The sequence below is a fragment of the Cryptomeria japonica genome, chromosome 7, assembly GCF_030272615.1.
Source record: "Cryptomeria japonica chromosome 7, Sugi_1.0, whole genome shotgun sequence".
NCBI lineage: Eukaryota > Viridiplantae > Streptophyta > Pinopsida > Cupressales > Cupressaceae > Cryptomeria > Cryptomeria japonica.
The window spans coordinates 767,776,789-767,796,486 of record NC_081411.1 but is presented as its reverse complement, the minus strand read 5'-3'; the positions used below and the strand labels follow the sequence as shown (position 1 = coordinate 767,796,486).

The window sequence follows — 19,698 nt, the reverse complement described above, 5'->3', positions numbered from 1 at the left end:
AACTTTAAAGATGGAAGAAGATGAGAAGATAAGTTCTTTCATGGATAGAGTCAATGAGATTGTCATGGGTATCAAATATTGTGGCGGATCTGTCAGTGAAGATGAGATAGTGTCAAGAGTTCTAAGAGTTCTACCTCTTTCTTTCAAGATGAAGGCTACTGCTATCAATGAACTTTGGACAATGTCAAGTACCCCTATGACCAAAGATACACTACTTGAGAAATTGACTGCTTTTGAACTTGAGGAAATTGGAGATCAGAGTGCTGCTAAAACTGAGATTGCATTTAGAGCATCTGCATCTGGTAAATAGAAGATAGATTGGAAAGAGATGTATGCTAAGGATATGGAGGAAATTGGGAAAGAAGAAAGAGAGCTTGAAGAGCTGGAAGCCCTGATTGCTAGAAGAATTCCTAAAGGACCAACTGGAAGTAAGTATGAAGGAAAAGTCCCTTTTAAATATTTTTCATGCAATAAGATTGGTCATTTTACATCTAGATGTCTTGAAAGAGCTGCTAGGAATCATGAAAGATCTGTGAGGAATTATAAGCCTAATCCTAAATTTCAGAGCAGACCTAGATTTAGAAGGAATAAGGATAAATCATGTTATTATGTTGGTGATGATGATGAAATTTTTGATCATGATGATGATGAACATGTGAGTGGATCCAGTAATGGTGCTTCATCCGGCAAAGATTGGGTCTTTATTGCTATCAAGGATGATTCTTCGGAATCTGTCATTGAACCAACACATATTGAGGAAAAGGCCTTGGTTGCTAAAATTGTAGATAAGGATGAATGGGTTATAAACATTGGATGCTCACATCACATGATTGGTGATAAAAGAAAGTTCTTATCATTGCAAAAATTTCATGGTGGATTGGTCAGATTTGGAGAGAACAGGGCATGTAGGATCAAAGGCAAAGGAACAATATCATTGGATGGTAAGACTAATATTGATAATGTTTATTATGTTGAAGGCTTAAAGCATAATCTTTTAAGTGTAGGTTAGATAGTGGATAGAGGATTTCATTTCCAAATCAAGGATGGAAAATGTAAGATCATTAATAAATCTGCATTGGAGATTTCTTTTGGAACTCAGACTAATGGAAATATCTTTCATTTGAACTTTGGTGAGAAGGCTTGCTTGATTGCTTAGATTGATGAAAGTTAGTTATGACATAAGAGGATGTGTCATGTTAATTTTGATTGTATAGTAAAGATCAGTTCAATAGCGGTTGTCAGAGATTTGTCCAAGATTGTTAAACCTCATAATTCGGTATGTAGAGAATGTCAAATGGGTAAGCAAGTTAGAACTTCTTTTAGAAGTGTACATGATAAATCTAATGAAATTCTTGATCTTATTCATACTGATTTGTGTGGACCGGCAAGGACTAAAAGCTTTCAAGGTGATAGATATTTTATGTTACTTATTGACGACTATTCTAGAATATTGTGGGTGGCATTTTTGAAAGAGAAATCTAAAGCTTTTGAAAAATTCAAAATCTTGAAGGCTATGGTTGAGACTGAGACAAGACTGAAGATAAAGTGCTTAAGATCAGATCATGGTGGTGAGTTTACATCTGGTGAGTTCAACAACTTTTGTGAAAGGAATGGTATTAGGAGACAGTTTTCTGCACCTAGGACCCCACAACAGAATGGATTGGTGGAAATAAAGAACATAATAATTTTGGATGTTTCAAGAACTATGATGATTGAAGATAAATTGCCTGATATCTATTGTAGAGAGGCTATCAATACTGTTGTATACACTTTCAACAGAGTACCCAAAAAATGTGATACTGGTAAGACTCTTTATGAATTATGGTTTGGTCATACTCCTACTATAAGATATTTCACAATTTTTTGAAGCAAATGTTATATTAGAGGAGATGATGCATTAGGAAAGTTTGATCCTAGAAGTGATAAAGGAATTTTTTTGGGTTATTATACTAAGAGAAAAGCATATAGATGTTATAAAAAAAGATTGAATAGGATATTGGAAAGAATAAATGTCAAGGTGGATGAGCATGGCAGTAATCAGATCGGAGCATATCATTATGGACCAGAAGATGAATTTATCAGACTTGAACCGGTAATGCGAGAATCAGTTCAGAACAGTGAACTAGTGACATCGGTAGCATCTGAAAATTCAACAATGACAAAGGAAGAGCATAATGTGTCAAAAAATAAAGAAAATCCAAAGACTCCTAGGTATGTAAAGATAAATCATTCTGAAGATCAGATGTTTGGGGATTATTACAAGGTGTGTGTCCTTGGTTTCCTTGTGGTGTGCACCACATTCCTTGGGTTTGTGACATGGTATGCATTCTTTCTTGGGAAGAAGTTGGTTTCATGGCTTAGTAAGAAACAATCATGCACTTCATTGTCTACAACTGAAGCAAAATATGTTGCAGCTGCTACCAACTGTACTAATATTTTATGGATGAGGGTAAAAGTACAAAGCTGTGTCACACTTTTATAAAGGAAATGACCAATGCTGATTCAACTTTTTAAATTAAATCAATAGAAAGTGAAAAATATGTTTTGAATTTTGAAATGATGTAAACTAATCAAATTTATATTCTTATGTCTATTTTAAGTTTGTAATTTTAACAAAAATTTAAAAAATTATTTGAATATTGTTTTTTGTAAAGTAAACAGTATAATTTAGTTACTGAAAAAATGTTGAAATTGAAGTTATACAAGCCACCACACTTTATTTAGTAAAATTTACTTTTTTTTCTTGAATTTTTTTTGTATATTGATAACTTGAAACTTTAGTGCATAGATATATTGTTTACTATTTTATATAAACATATATTTTTCATTAAATTTGAAAAGTTACATGTGCTGAAATATAACTGTTTCCAATTCCCACCACCTTTTTTCTTAATTATTTATCCAAATCATAAAATAATTATATCATCTTGACATAGATTCTTTTCTCTAGTGCATCATATTTTTTTCAATTTTTTTTAATAAATTTTAGTATTTTTCCTTGACAAGATAATCAACCTTATATTTTAGTGTTGATGACCTACTTTCAATAAAAATAAAATATAAAACATAAAAACTAATTAAAATATTAAAAGATATATATTTTAGAAAATTCACTTATAGATCTATAAAAGGGTATTTTTACATTTTAAAAAAAAATATTATTTATAAGAGTAGGAGTTGTTGAAACATCGAGTTTTTTTTTTTTTAATTAGACCAAAAGTAGTATAAAATATACATTTAGTAGACACTTCCAATTGGAAAAGTTGTGGCCCATATATAACTTAGCTATAATGAATCTATATAGACCATATGTTTGACTAAAATTAATTTTTAGTTAGAATTACTTAAATTCACTTATGCTGATAAGTTAGCCTGAAACGTGACACAACTTTGTGCTTTTACCCATGAAATAGATGTTAAAGGATATAACTTGGGTAAGTTATGATGAGCCTATTGTTATTCACTATGATAATACTATTGCTATTGATATGTCAAACAATCTAGTATTTCATTTCAAATCAAAACACATTTCTATAAGGTATAATTTCTTGAAGGAAAAGGTTGAAGCAAAGGAAGCCAGATTGGTTTATGTGCCTACTAAGGAACAAATTGCAGATATTATAATGAAACCATTGCCTAAAGACACTTTTGAATATCTCAGAGATCAGTTGGGGGTTAACAACCCTCTGGAAGAGACTTAGAGATACAAGGATGCATCAATCTGGTGAGCTTATCAGACATACCTTTTTATTCAGGTTGATGAAGATGGTGCTACTACTCAGGGGGAGTAGTCAGTTGTTTGGTTCAATATTCTTGGTTTAGTATCCTTCCTTTGTCATTGATGTCAAAGGGGGTGAAGGTATCCATGTCGAAATTGCTAGATCTTTTGATGGTTTTGGAGATTGTTGGCATTCCTTGGCACTTGGATGTTTTTCACATTCAGTGTTGCCATCAATACCAAAGGGGAGATTGTTGGAAATATGTTGGATTTGGTTAAGTGTTGTCATTGATGTCAATATTATATCTCGGTTAGTCTTGGTGATCATTTTGGTTTTGGCTATGATTCCGATCCGGTATGATCAGATCTCTAGAATCAATTTTGGATGCTTATTCTGATGGTTATATGCTTGCCATATTTTGGTGGTTTCATTGTTTTGTTATCGCTTTTGGTATTTCCAGTTACCGACTTGTTCTTGGCTTTCCTGACTAGCTTTTGGCTTTACCAGTTTCTGGTTGGTTAAGTCTGCATTATCAGAGAAAGAATTAAGTGTGAATAAAGTCATATCATTCAGGTGAAGGTTGGAAAGGTTTTGTATTGTAGAGAAGACATCAATGCTTAACCGGAACTATATCAGGCATTAGTAGATACTACTTTCATAGTTCATTATTTTTCGGATTGTATTCCGATGATTTTGTAGGTCAGTGAGACTTCCCTTTGTGATGAGAAGTGTACTCTAGGTTGTTGGCCTTTCTGCATGTGCATACCCCATTGTAATTATTCATAATACCACTACAGAGTATTCATCTGATTATGGGTAGGGTTTCCCACCGTGGGTTTTCCCTTTCCAGGTTTTCCACGTCAAATATTGGTGTTATGTGTATTGTGCTTTCATGTTATATTCTTCATCGATTTGTGCTCCAGTATAAGGTTTATAATTGAATTAATTGTTGTTATTGTTAGTAAACTAGTTCACCGCCCCCCCCCCCCCCCCCCCCCCCCCCTCCCCTCAGTTTACAACCGGTATCAATGCATTCTAACAGTTTTATATTTTTCTTGTATGATACAATTTTTAGAATTTTGATTATATTTTATAATTAAAATATTTGTATATGAAGGGTGAAAATTTAATTGATAGTTTTTAAAAAGGTATAGACATCAACCATCAATTATAATCATTTATTAAATTGATTTTAATTTAGCCGATCTAACATATAATTGTAAATTGTGTATTTTTGTTTAGAATTGGACCTATGCACCTAGCCTTTCTTGCACTAACTCCATACTTATTACTTAGTCTTATATTTATGTATATGAAACACAATCTAATTGTCTTATCTATCTGGTTTTCTCTTTAATCTAATCCTTATTCATAATCCAATCTTACTAGACACAAATCAAATCTAGCTATTAGAACCATGTTATGTTTGCATGTGCAAGGTTGTCTTCACAACTTCAATCTTGATCCTTTTAATAGCACAATGGAAACCAAATATTTAGGTGAGTAACTCTAGTTTACACTTTATTCCCAAGTTAACTTTGTACAAATCTTCACAATTTGATGTTAGGCTTGCATATAAATGTATATTCATTACATTCAATTCTAATAATATAAATCACTACTTATCATCAAAAAGTAATTACTTGGATAATTAAAAAACCTAACAATCATTCTAGAATTCATGTTTGTGTTTGAAGATTGTTGCTATCAAAATATTTTTAAATGCAACCAAATTGACCCAATAAAAATTCAAAATTTAACAAAAAAAATTCACTATCTAGTAGTCTACTTTTTAGAAAGTTCACAAGAGAAAATTGCCTTATCCTCAAAATCAATTTTGCATACTTTAATTAGATCAAAAAGTGTGAAAACAAAAAAAACAGTATCTAGTAGTCTACTTTTCTTTAAGTTCACAAGAGAAAATTGTGTTATCATCAAAATCAATTTTACATGCAACAATCGGATCCAAAAGTGTGAAGCCAACTTAACAAATAACAAAAAAGAACAATTCGCTTTCATTTTTGTTATCAATTATTATTTTCTTTATTTTGAGTATTATTTTATATTATATTTAATTATTTTTATTACAAATTTTAATAAGTATATATTTTCCATAACCTATAAAGTTAGTAGAGAGTGTTTTAGATTTAATTATATATATTTTAAATCACTTTGAGTGATGTATAGTGAAAAAGGTGAGGATTATCCTCTTCTTGATGTTAGATCACTAAATATGATACTAATGCCAAATCAAAACCATATACAATTGAATTCAAAAATACTATCTAATAAATATTTATATACTATTTCAATTCTAGGCATAAAAATAACAATGATTATGAACTTCAACATTAAACAAACTTGTCGTGAAAGAGGCGGAGCATGAATAGTAGAGATGTTAATTGAAAATTGAAAATCATCTTCAAAGATTAGAAATAACCACTATGTTTGATTTGCAAACAAAAATTGCAACATGCTAAAATATAAATAATCAGTATACTTAAAGTATTATAAAAATTTATCTCTAGTTTAATTTCAGTTTGGTGGGAGAAATTATTAGAATATTTCAACATATTTATGTATGAAGTTGTTGAAGATAGTGTAAACATAAAGTCTAAGCTTAACAACAAGAAGAATGAGGGAAATTAGTTTCATATTTGAATAATCATAACAATGATATAGAGATCAAGAGGCAAATACAAATTTTAGAAGACTATCATTCTTGGATTAAGCATCTTAAAATCACCTATGATTGTTAAATTAGATATTTGCATCTCAAATTTTATAGCAAAACAATATGAGTTTCAATAGATAACATTTGATGTATTAGTTAAAAAATTTACAAAGAATAATATTTGATGTATTAATTGAAAAAGCTACAAAAAAAGTTATTAGTGTTAGTGAATGATTTTAGCATTTTAAAAATAAGAGATGTACTATGTTTAGTTTATGTTACTGGTTAGTTTTTGTTTTGAGTGGATATAAAGATTATGAAATTGAAATATTTTGTGTAGTAGCTAGATAATAATATCTTTTATCTTATTGTCTTAGCTTCAATCCAAAGCTCAAATTTATATTGCATAATATCTTTGATATAGCCTTTAAACCCTTCATAATCGTAGACCATGATCTATTCATATGTGACAAAGAGTTTGACAAGGCATTATTCTCTATAGTAGTGTATGTCTTACCTAATTTTACTACTCTTCTTGGGTATAGTTTAATATATCTATAGTATTTGTTACTTGTTGTCATATCTCTTTTTATTGAATCTATAAGAATTATTAGGACTAATTCCATGTCTTAGAAGGTCTGGAATATTTATTTCTTTTCAATTAGAAAAATTAATTTCCACAATTCTTCTCAAGTTCTTGGGGATATTTCTATGAATTCATCAAATTGCTAGATAAATTGAAAAAAAAAATCATTCTAAAATACCTTCTAATGACACATTATTTTTCATAGTTGCTCTTATGATCAATTTGACATTATCTTCAATTGCCAACAATTCTTCAACTAGATAAAATTCAGAACCAATCATGGTCATCCTATTTACTTCGATATTTAATTTTTGAGATGTCAATTGAAGATTTAAACATAAATGGATTCCAAAATATCCAATATGTAATTATGATATGTGTTCATCAAGGAGTATTTTGACACACATTATGACCTTACTTATCTTTATTCAATTTTGAATCATCATAGAGATTTAAGAACTATTAAATAATATCAAAATAGTATTTGTTAAAGAGGTCTCATCTTAAAGGGAATTCAATTTCAAGTTTTATGAAATATAATGTAAAAATTAAAGACAACCTCTATTGATAATCTCTTTATAGTAGGTAATTGAGCATGGAGATATAATCTCCTTTTCCTCTAAATCTATTATTTATACATTTTTTCAATAAACTCATCCCATAATCTTATCAAATGAGGAACACAATTGTTATGCCAATCTAAAGTTAAAAAAGAAGAAGCTACAAATAACTTTATGTTCATAAGCTCTATTGTTACTTCATGGTTTGTATATATGTTTGATAATATCTTGCAAATATTTAACATGGGTGATAGTATTAGATTTCAAATGTAAGATGGAAGGATTTTTTATGTAGGAGCACTAGTCTAGTTCTTACCGGTTGGGCAGTTTTCAATGGAATTGCTTGAGAGCATGGTATTTCTTCATGTTTGAGTGTTTAGCATTATGGTTTTGGGTTTATTCCCTTGTGTTCATGGTCGTTGTTTTGTTTGAATTTCATAGCATTTGGCTTTGTTTCAGGTAAGATGTGGATTCTGGTATTGTCCCAGCTGGTGTGTTCTTACCGGTTAGTCTGGCAGTGTGTTGAGTAAGATGATTTCGGGTTGCGGTTGCTCTCTGTGACTTGTAGATCATTTGAGGTGTTTCTTTGGGCCTTGGCCAGTATTCTCAGAGGTTTGTGCATCATCTGGAGATTGTTCTTAGTGATTTGAGCTGGCATGTTACTCTTGCACGTTTCATGAACCGGTTGGTCTTTGGGCCGACTTGATTAAGCTATAATTATTTGTTGATGGTATAAATGGAAGCTTGTGAATCATTTGCAGACAAAAGAGAAGTTAGAAGATTGAAGGTAGAGATTTGAGATTGAGCAACGATGTAGAACCGGCAAGATTCTGACCCGGTAGGACTAAGGCTGGAAGGCTGAGGTACGGGTTGGGTAGAATCGGTAGATTGTTCCTGGAAGCCGATTTTATATGAGGATGATCTGTGGATCTTGTAATTGTGTTGTAAGCGTTGTTTGTATCCTAGACTACGATCCAGCATGTGGCATGTATAATTCTTTAGATTGTAATAAGATTCATTCACATTGTTTACCGGTTATGATTTTTGTGTTGTTACTGGTTGTTCTTTTTGTTGTTTCTGGCACCTTGTTACCGATTACCGATATGATTTTCATGGTTTATGTGTTTAGCTGCAAGGTTGGGTTGTTCTTCATTAGATATCCCTACCTTGACTACATCAAATGGTATCAGAGTTGGTTTGTGAACCTGTTGTTGGAGGAGGACCCGATTATGCACCGGTTGATTGGAGAGAAGATTGAGGCAACTTGTGGACTTGTTCAGATTGCTGAATGTGAGGTAGAGAAAGGTTTGCAGGTAGACCGTTGATCCTAGAGCTTGAGCTTGAGGTAGTTAATGGGTGGAGACTTAAACAGTTCATCATGGAGAGGCAACCGGAAGCTGTGGTTAGATCGTCGAATCCCCGAGGAAGTTACAAGTACCTACTGACCGACGGTCGAACCAAATCAAGTGATGGGACTCACTTTTTAATTAACCCCAACAGTCTGATGCAAGAGCACCAGTCTAGTTCTTACTGGTTGGGCAGTTTTCAATGGAATTGCTTAAGAGCATGGCATTTCTTCATGTTTGAGTGTTTAGCATTATGGTTTTTTCTTTATTCCCTTGTGTTCATGGTCGTTGTTGTGTTTTAATTTCATATCATTCGGCTTTGTTTTAAGTAAGATGTGGATTTCGGTATTGTCGCGGTTGGTGTGTTCTTATCGGTTAGTCTAGCAATGTGTTGAGTAAGATGATTTTGGGTTGCGGTTGCTCTTCGTCACTTGCAGATCATTTGAGGTGTTGTTTTGGGCCTTGGCCAGTATTCCCGAAGGTCTGTGCATTGTCTAGAGATTGTTCTTAGTGATTTGAGCTGACATGTTACTGTTGCATGTTTCATGAACCGGTTGGTCTTTGGGCTGGCATGTTACCGTTGCATTGAAAAGATAGACCACTATATTTGGAAATGATGGGTAGAGCTCTAAACTTTGAAACATGTGAAACTATTGGTGCACACCAGAAAACTACAAAATTTAAAGAAGCAAAACAATCGGCCAAAGCTGCAAACCATTTTAAATAAATAAGATTGTAATTACAAAGGAAAAGGAAAAATTGCTTCTTCTTCTTTTTTTATTGAATGAATGCAAAATACATAAAAAGAATGTAGTTAAAAACTTTAAAAATAGATCAACAGCAGTAGTTACAACAACATGTCAGTATTATGTAGCAATTACAACATCATTGCAATATTTCTCCAAAACGACCAGCATGACACACAGGCTGTCCAAATAGACCAGCATGAAATACAATCCAAATAGACCAACCATGTGACAAATAAAATACCACTAGTATACCCAACCCAAGTACATAAGAAATGCTCAAAGATAGTCATACAACATAGTCAGTCATGTAATATTGATCTTAGACTGTACTATATGCCAACCTTCTTGTCATCAACCAGCTGAAGAACTTGAGATTTAATGCCTTGAATTTGAAAGTCCAGCTTTAGGTTCTTTTCAGCCTCAACCTATAATTGAGAAAATAAAGCAGCAAGACAATAAAAAAATGTCAGAGTAAAGCCTTAGAAAAACAAATCCTTGATGATCATCGAGGCTACCAAAGATAGCCTTACACCTACTCTGCCAAATGTGCAACAAAATAACATGCCTGACACCATCCCCAATGGGATTGAAATGAAGGCCAACCCCAAGAAGAGCATATTTCCATCTTAATTTATGATCAAAGATAGCAGGTAAATCATTAAATACAGAATTTCTCCAAAAGATATTTTTTTATACTTTCTTGCTTATAGCAAAATGGAGGGAATTGAAGAGTCGTCCATAATAATGATTACATTTAATTTGAAGATTGAAACATTTAATTCACAAACTTGTATACCTCATTTCTACTATTACAAACCTATTAAGTACCATCATTGATCATTCTCTCAATTCATAATAAAAATTAATATAATAGAAAAAATTCAATAAAAATATAAAGAAAGATCATGATTTTGTGAGGTTCAATTTTTTTTATGAAAGAGAGAAAGAAGCTATTTGAATTTATTTAATTATAGTTTTCTATATCAGAAATAAGTCATATTTAAATGGACGATGATCAGAGCACTCCAGCAGGAAATGGAAGGTTCTAGGTATGGGTCCTAATTGGTCCATATGAGTTGTAGCTCAACATATGGTCTCAGAGCTAAGCTAGGAGCCTCAAACACCTACAATGTGACTTATAGATGGTGTTGGAAATAAGACACACTCTACTAATGATGGTTTGGCCAAACAGAGTCAATGGCTTAGTTGTTAGAGCATTCTAGAAGCAAATGGGAAGTCCTAGGTTTGTGTCATAACTGATCCATATGAGTTATAGCTCAACATGTGGTATCAAAGCCAAGCCACGAATCCCAAGCATCTGTAGTGTGGCTTAAAGAGGAGTGTTGAAAATAAACAACATCCAAACTGATGATGAGCTGGTCCAAAAAGATCAATAATTCAATTAATCAAACACTCCAACAACAAATTAAAGATCTTAGATTGTATCCTAATAGACTATATAAAATATAAGAAAGTATAATATTTTTCATTTGTAAAAATGAATTCAAATATATATTTCAGTAATTCATTTCATTCAAGGTTTGCTTACATTCCTTGTCACTTTCCATTAAAAGCTTGACGTATATAGCATATGGAGAGTAAAAGACAAACAAGAAGTCCAAATTTCCTAATATTGTGGACCACATTTGTCGATGAAAAGAGTTTCACTTTTTCTCAATGATATTAATTAATAGACTATGAAAGCATCATGGAAAGAATGTACTCTAAATTGGGAGAAAACAAACATATCTTTGTGTTTAGTTAACTGTGCAAAGGTAGAATATAGCAGCAAACAAAAGAGTCCGTTTATTCTTAAATTGCCATTTATAACTCATTGCAAGGGCTAAACAAATACTGAGAGAGGATAGTAATGGTAGCAGTCCATGTAAATAAAAAAAATTAATTTAAAATAATAGATTATTTATCACCTTTTATATATAAGAAATATGACTCAGTAAGTATTCTTTTTCAATAGCTCTTGTAGATTCTAATGTCCTCTTATCAGTTCATGATAATAAATAACCTTAAAAGAACTGATAATAAATAACCTTAAAGATAATAAAAGGTAAGAAACAAAATACAAATTAAATGTTCATCAATGCCAAAATATTATTCCTTACAGTACAGTACAGTCAGTCTTTTTGGTGTTTTGTGCCTCCACTCATGTCATTTAGCAAGAGAATGTACCGTAAGGCAATCAGAGAACATTATGGATGAGTAGTAAGCTTCTGTCCTATCCTCATATTCCATGTGGAGTTCCTGAAATCTCAACTGCAATAACACTGACATTTTTTCTACTAATTTTATTTTAAAGAAGTTAATGAAAATTAAACATTTTTCCTATTATAAATCTTTATATAAAAATTATTCATATTTAATAAACACTAATTATAACTTTAACTATGTCTTCTTTAACTTTAATAAACAAAAATTATGACATTTACTATACATGCATTCTTTTTTTCTCATCTTTTTATGATTGCTTTCCATTATTTTGACATCCATTTTGTTCCATGCTACCAAGTTTTTTTCCTAAAAGTATAAAAGATAATTGGTTAGCTTTTGGAAAGGAAATACCAGGTGATATGAATTTTTTGTTGAAAGTTACCTTAACTAGTTTCTCTACAGATCTATACTAAATATTTATTCCAGTTCCAGTTCCAGATGGCTTGAAAAGTTGTATGGAACATTAATTGGATATTTTATTTGTGAGATGAACATTGAAAAAATATTTAACATAAAAAAATAGTATCAAAAAGTAAATGTTCGGATCAATAGTTTTGGGACACATGATTTAATTAATATCACTTGATGGTTTTGTGTGAGTTTGAATCTACAATGCTCAACATTTTTTCATCCTTCCTCCTAAACACTTTTAACTATGTCTTTTGAATATTTGTGAAGCTTGCATATACAGAGAGATCTACTACATCTGTGAATCCATTCACAACTAATTCTCATAAATCATAATTTTCCTTGACCAAACATCATAATTTTATCCATCAAATATTATTTTTTAACTCTGATTGATTTCCACCTACCAATAATTACTTTTCCAAAAAAAACTGTTATTCAAAAACTAACTCAAATATAAGTATCAGAAATAGAACCTCCTTGATGAATGTTCCAGGATGACACGCCTCCATTTCCAAGAAAGAATAAAAGACAATGTTGCAGGATGACACGCCTCCATTTCCAAGAAATAGAACCTCCTTGATGAATGTTGCAGGATGACACAATTATTTATTTGGGATCCTTAGGCAGAAAATTGGGATCTTCTCAATTCCAGTGAACTACTTCCAGAAAAGATAATGCTTAGGAGGTTTTTAGCTTTATTCCTCTGAATGCACATGCTCAGAATCCAAACCGATTTTTCTAGTATTTGGAAATTGAGTGATTATCCTTCCTTGATGTTTTTGGAAGTTTTGAAGAGCTCTATATTGTTCACGTCCATCCTCTTGTCATTGTCTATTTCGAACTGCTTTTCGCCTTTCTAGGTCTCCTTAATAATCTATATAAACAAAACTATTTATCTATTTAGAATTTTTTTTTTATAAATTTGTGTCGGTTTTCATTTTTTTAAAATAAAATATATATCTTAAAAAATTAAAGGGTATAAGATCATTTCTCAGAGCCACGCGGACAGTATCTAAAAATCAGAAAATGGAAATAACAGAAAAGCCACTTAAACTGCCAAAACAATCATAACTTTTATTAAATATATTTTTAATGAAATAAATACTGATATTAATATTTGTTTTTTAAATACACCATGTCACTTTAAAAGTCTTTCAGCTCCTTACTCGCCATACATACATTTGAAATGCAAACACCCAATGAATAGTTTTGGATGCTTTATTTAAAAGAATGACACAGTTAAATCTAGCATTAGCAAGAGAAGGTTTCTTCGGTATTATTAATCAAATTATTCCACTTGTTGTCACGCTAAGGTTTTATGTTTAAATATTTCCAGCCATATCATGCAAAACTTGAATAATTGAAGAAGATTCTCAAATTTATATTACCTATATAAAAGATCATACAAATCTGAAGTAGTGCCACTACTGGTAGGACAAACATAGGAAGCGATATATTCAAAACTGGAAAGACATAGACTTGCTCACTTTATTGCTAAATTATAGAATTCTAGCCATAAGATAATTGTTAACTCTTCACAACATGTATGCTAGCATTAAAATACTGACAACTGTTAACTCTTCAAAATATTTATTCTAGTCATAAAATATATTGTGCCATTAGACTGCAGAAACTCATTGGAGACAAGGATAAGCACCAGAGGAAGTTCTAGTGATTAAATGCCTTAATTCATGAATACCCACAAACCCATTTCCATTATAATCAACACCCTCAATCATGCTCTCACAGCAGCTCACATCTTAGAATATTTATGCTAGCCATAAAATGTATAGTGACATTAGACTGCAGTAGCCATAAAATGTATAGTGACATTAGACTGCAGCAACAGATTGAAGACAAGGATAAGAACGACATTAGACTGCAGCAACAGATTGAAGACAAGGATAAGAACCAGAAGAAGTTCTGGTAATTAAATGCCTAAACTCATGAATATCTACAAAACCATCTCCATTATAATCTACACTCTCGATCATGCTCTGGCAGCAACTCAAATCTTTCCCCTCCACAAAACCCAATCTGGAGAGAACATCAGCCAACTCCATTGCACTGATAAACCCATCTCCATTTTGATCAAACACATTAAATGCCTCACAAATTACCTTCTTATCCATTTCCTCCTCCTTATCTTCAAATACAATTCTATAGAACTCACCAAACTCAATTAAAGTGAGAAAGTCATCACCACATGCAGACATTGATCTCACAGCTAATTCCACCTCCTCCTTTCGCATTTCCAAACTTAATCTCTCCAAAAACCTCACAATCTCATCTGAACTAACTCTTCCATCACCATCTTCATCCAAAGCTTTAAACATACTTGCAAGACACTCAGCCTCTTCGTCTGAATCAGAATCTCTTGACCCAAAATGTGGACTATTACTATTACTACCTTCTTCTCTCACTATCTGTTTATTCCTTGCAATGGAATGCTGATGTTTTTTATCATCAGGAATGCTATGATACTCCCTATCTTCATCAGCATGCTCTTTTTCACATAGACTCTCACTAAAAATTGCTTCAGTGTTAATGCTTTTCTTTGGACTGAAGAGACAACCGTAATACCAATTATTCTCAATGATAGACTCATCAACATCCAAGATTGAAGACATCTTTGATAAGTTCCTAAATTGCTTCTATTCTGCAAACATAAGAACTATCCTTCTCCACTACTATCAACTACTCTAAGCCTTGGTATTCCTCGATCAGTCTCTCTACTATTAAGTAACATTTCAATAGAAAAACATCTACTGAGAAAAGAATAGGAGCCGGGAGTTGTCAGAAGCCGGGAGTTGTCAGATGGTGAGGAAGGTGCGAGGAAGCTGCTTGAAGTATATCAGTTTCAGTTTTATACGTCATGATGTCAGCCATTTAGTACATTTGTACATATGAATTAAGAGTATATGTTTTATTTGTTTAATCTAGATCAAAGTTCTATCTAATTAAGGGAGAAGATTCAGTAGTTGAGCATTTTAATTTTTGCACTTCTCAAAATTTTATGTGGAAATTTTAAATCACTCCCAATTTTTTACTGCAGCTTACTTGGCAAGTCCCCTGCTTATAACTAAGGTTTCAGCACCACATCAGCATGCTTTTTGTAAGGTGTCCAAAACAACCAAAAAAAAGGTGAGACCAATAGTCCCATAAGGGGCCACCATATTTATGATGCTGATATGGCATCACATGATTGGTTGATTTTTACAACTAAGGGTACATTTCATTCATTTATGGGTATTAAAGTCACAATTATTGATGCAATGTTGTCAAAAAAATTAAACATTAAATCAACAAATATGAATATTAAATCAACAACTCTTAAAAGACTTTCAACTACTAAATCCTCCCCTTACATTGAGAACAAAATATTCAACTCCTACAAACCATACTTGAAGAAAGGATAAAATCTCATTTTTTATTATACTCAACTTTCTGATTAAGTGCCAGTGCAAACAGAGATTGCAGACGACCCACATCAGAAGGGCGTGCATTCAATGCCCCCAAACAGAAACAAACAACTTTGGCAGCTTTATAAGTAATTGACAGAGGAAGCTTCGTAGCATTGACGAAATTGTAACTCGCATTGCAGGAAACTCCACATGGAAGATGTAAGTAGGAGAGTACATTGCTAAAAACTCTGCACTTCCGTAGTAAAACAGATATTGTTCATTGACAATGACTTAGCATTGATGATGAGTTTCATTAGATTTTTATTTGGTTTGACAGCATGGATATTCTTTTGATTTTTTTCCTTAGGCTAAGAAATATCAGTATAGATTCATGCTTGAAGTATCAACACAAATTTACATTCTTTTATCAAATAAACATTAATTCACAAATACTGTAAAATAGAACATATACGGTAATAAAAGGAACTCATACATGATACCCCTAGAACGTCTACAAACAAACTAGCCACTCTTACCTGCATACATTATTCTGTACTTTACTCAAACAAACAAGAGCTTTCAAGTTTTATGGACAAGATTCCAAAGCCCACACCCGTGAATTTTGTAGTTTTCTAGTCGGCGTGGACAGTTTCACATGATTTGATTTCCAAATCCAGTGATCTATCAGTGCCGAGCCTCACCATTAATCCACATCACCTAGTGGGCCGATTTTTTCACTGACTTTCTTCCTCTCGTCCTTGACTATCTTTTCATTTTGTTCACAAGGCTCCTTGACAGGTACCATGTGGTGCACTTTTAGGGTTTGAGTAAAAACGTTGCCTCTTGTGATCTCAGTACCTAGCAGTTGAGCCCCACAAACGACTTTTGATGCCACATCTTTTTATATAGTGTATGTTTTGGGCAGGATCATTGTACTCAAAATTCCACCTCATCTACTTTTCTGACAATTAGTTTTCATTTACATTAAAATTCCCCCTCTTACATTTGAGAATGCTATAGCTCGTGATAAATATTTGTAAGTTATTATCAAACATAAAACACAACAAGATATGGAGATGTTTTTAGTTCTTTTTGGAAAAGCTTAAATTGTCTTTAATTTATATGATACAATTTAATTTTATATGATTATAGAATGAGTTTAGTTAAAAGTTGCATGATATATTTAGAGAAAAATGAGATCATATTTTCATGTTTGAATAATTGACTATTGTCGAGATATTATCAAAAAAGGTTCTCTAATTTTTAGAGATTGATTGTATACTACTTAAATTGAATTCATTTTGAGATGAGGCCTACCTTATAAATAGTATTTTTATATTAACTAAATGTCTTCAATTCAGAAAAATCTCAATGATAATGCAATCTATGGATAGTTATGACTTGCCAACAACCTATGATAAATTATCCGATGTAAAATAATTAAATTTATTCAAATAAGAGAGTTAATTCTTAGACATACAACACATATATTTATCAATATATATTTCCCTCCAAATCAAACACATCAAACCACTTTAACTCCTATTTCTTAGTCCTCTCAATTTAAGTCCCAACATGCAAAATAGGTAGAGGAAATAAAGAAACTTCTTAGAATTGTGACAAATGAATTGAATGTCCTCAAAAAGCAACAAGGTGTGACCCATCCTAGGCCCTATTATTAGAACAATCAAGGCTTTATACCTACCTTGATATCAAAACCAAGAAGGTCATTGTTAAAGATATTGAGTTCCTAACTCTCAACTAGTTCCAATTTAACAATCTCTGTAGTAGATCCAACCACCTAATACTACAAGAGATCTTGTACTAAAAATAATTTTATTGAATATTAGAATATGTGTTGTTATCCACTTGTTCATTATCATGATCCAAGTTGTTGCATCCCTCGATAAAAACCTTAATAGACTATATGGGAAGAAAGGAAAAAGGTAACCTTGAGTGCACAGATTCAAGGAATTTCCCTTGAGTTGTCCATTTCAAAAAAGAAATTAGTGCTTATGCCTAATAAAGCTCTTGTCACATGCGATAAACTTAAAGTTTTTATTGACAATGAAGTATCTAATTGATTATTACAATTGATGGCTCAATCTGATTATATGACCAAAGTAGAGAAGAGAAAGTTGGAACAAAAGCCTAAGGTTGATCAGCCAAGTGCAAGTGAACAAGCAACACCACTAATTTGAAAGTGAAATGATTCTAACATTTGTTAATAGATTAAAGTGAAGTGTCTAATGTCAGCCAACCAATGGAAAACTACCTATTGGTTAAATTGTCAACAAACTAATATGTTCCTCAGGCACAAAAAATTGAGGAAACACATACTTTAGTGTAGTAGACCAAATGAAAAAGGTGATGACTAGCGTGACTCTATGGGAGATCATAGAAATATTGAAAAACATGAATTTGTTATTTAAATGATCTCTCAAGAAACAAGAAAGTGATAAATCAAAAGAACTACTTGTCACTCATAAGAAATATTGCAATAAAGGTAACAAATAGTTTTGAAAGTAAATGATTAGAACATAGGTAAACCTAAATCTCCCATTTTAATATTAATATAATTATTGGAAGGAAGCTACTATATACTTTCATGGTTGATTAGGCATTAGAACTTCTAGTGTGCCCAAAAGAGTAGTTGATTCTTTAGGTTTGTCATATCTACATGTTCAAAGAAAAGCCACTCAGTTAGATGGTAACCTTGTGAAGAATACATGAATCATTAGGAAACTCTCAACTTACTATCTATTTATGCCCTACTATCAAATTTCCTTATAATGTCATAACACTTAAAATACCAACTATATTTGATCTATGCTTGTCTTAAGGCTTCATAGCCAAATTTGGAGGCTACAAATCCCTTGATTCCTTGACTGGTCTAACATATTACTTTTAATAATATATGGAACAAGAGTCAAGATTACAACCAATCCATTACACTCAACCATGCTAAGCATGATGGAAAACTAGAAGTAGAGACAATTTGTGGTTATGTGATTTAGATGGAACCCACTTTTAACTTATTAGTAGATGAGAGGATTCAAAGTACCCATAATGATTATCCAAAATTAGTATTCAATTATTATTTTGAAATGCATTTCTTTGATTTATTTGAAGAAAATGGAATGGGTAATAATATCATTCATTAAAGGCCCCTACATATACTATAATTTTCAAAGGGAAAGGTCAATAGTTCCAAGATACTCAAGTTATATTTGATGGTATCAATTATGAGATGGGAGTCATGGCTGAAATATCTTCCGTTTCACTATAAAATGAAGACACCAGCAATCATATATTGAATAAAATTCAATTGAGCTCTTTATATTTAATCAAGAAAGAAACACATTTCCATGACTTGTTGTATGTAGAAAAGAAAGGTATTAAGTTACTATGATTTTATGATGAGACAAGTGAGGTCATAACATGTGTTAAAGGACTCCTTGATGAAAGCATATAATCAACCCCATATTGGATTTTTTTGGAATCCTTTTATGTTTTAAATCTTCAAGATTCCTAAAAAATAAACTATAGAAGTAAATAGGATGGCCTTAATTTTTTCTCAATTTGATCTATTGGAAGACATGTTAGTGATTAGAGATAATGTTAGATTCATCATAAGACCAACTATGTCAAATATTGTGTCATTAAATGGTATTTTAGAATGATTAAAAAAAACTCTCAATTTTTTTTGTAACATGATGGATTGGTAAAACTAGCCCAAAAAACTTGAAGAGAAATGCACGGAGATAAAAAATTTCAATTGAAAAGATAAATGTTATAGGAGAAGTATAACCTTGGAAGGCATGGTTAGTCCTAATAATTATTGTAAATACAATATCAAGAAAGAAGAACAATATATATATATATAGTTAGATTTTGCCAAGATCAAGAGCTCAATGAAATGTACAAAATAGAGACACAATATAGGACAAGAATAAACTGTATTCTCATCAATAGAAAATGATAAATAGTTTAAATTGCATACAATGTAGATGAGCCTACTTA

The 19,698-nt window shown here is 31.8% G+C and overlaps 1 protein-coding gene across 1 annotated transcript; it reads right to left on the bottom strand.

Moving 5' to 3' along the window:
• Positions 1-13,851: 13,851 nt before the first annotated feature.
• Positions 13,852-15,056, bottom strand: LOC131059924 (calmodulin-like protein 3). The gene has a single exon (XM_057992994.1). It carries the CDS (start codon positions 14,899-14,901, stop codon positions 14,146-14,148), a length of 756 nt encoding a protein of 251 aa, XP_057848977.1. The 5' UTR covers positions 14,902-15,056; the 3' UTR covers positions 13,852-14,145.
• Positions 15,057-19,698: the final 4,642 nt, after the last annotated feature.

Excerpts from the sequence above, each read along its gene's own strand:
- LOC131059924 (XM_057992994.1), bottom strand. The coding sequence starts at position 14,901 with ATGTCTTCAATCTTGGATGTTGATGAGTCTATCATTGAGAATAATTGG.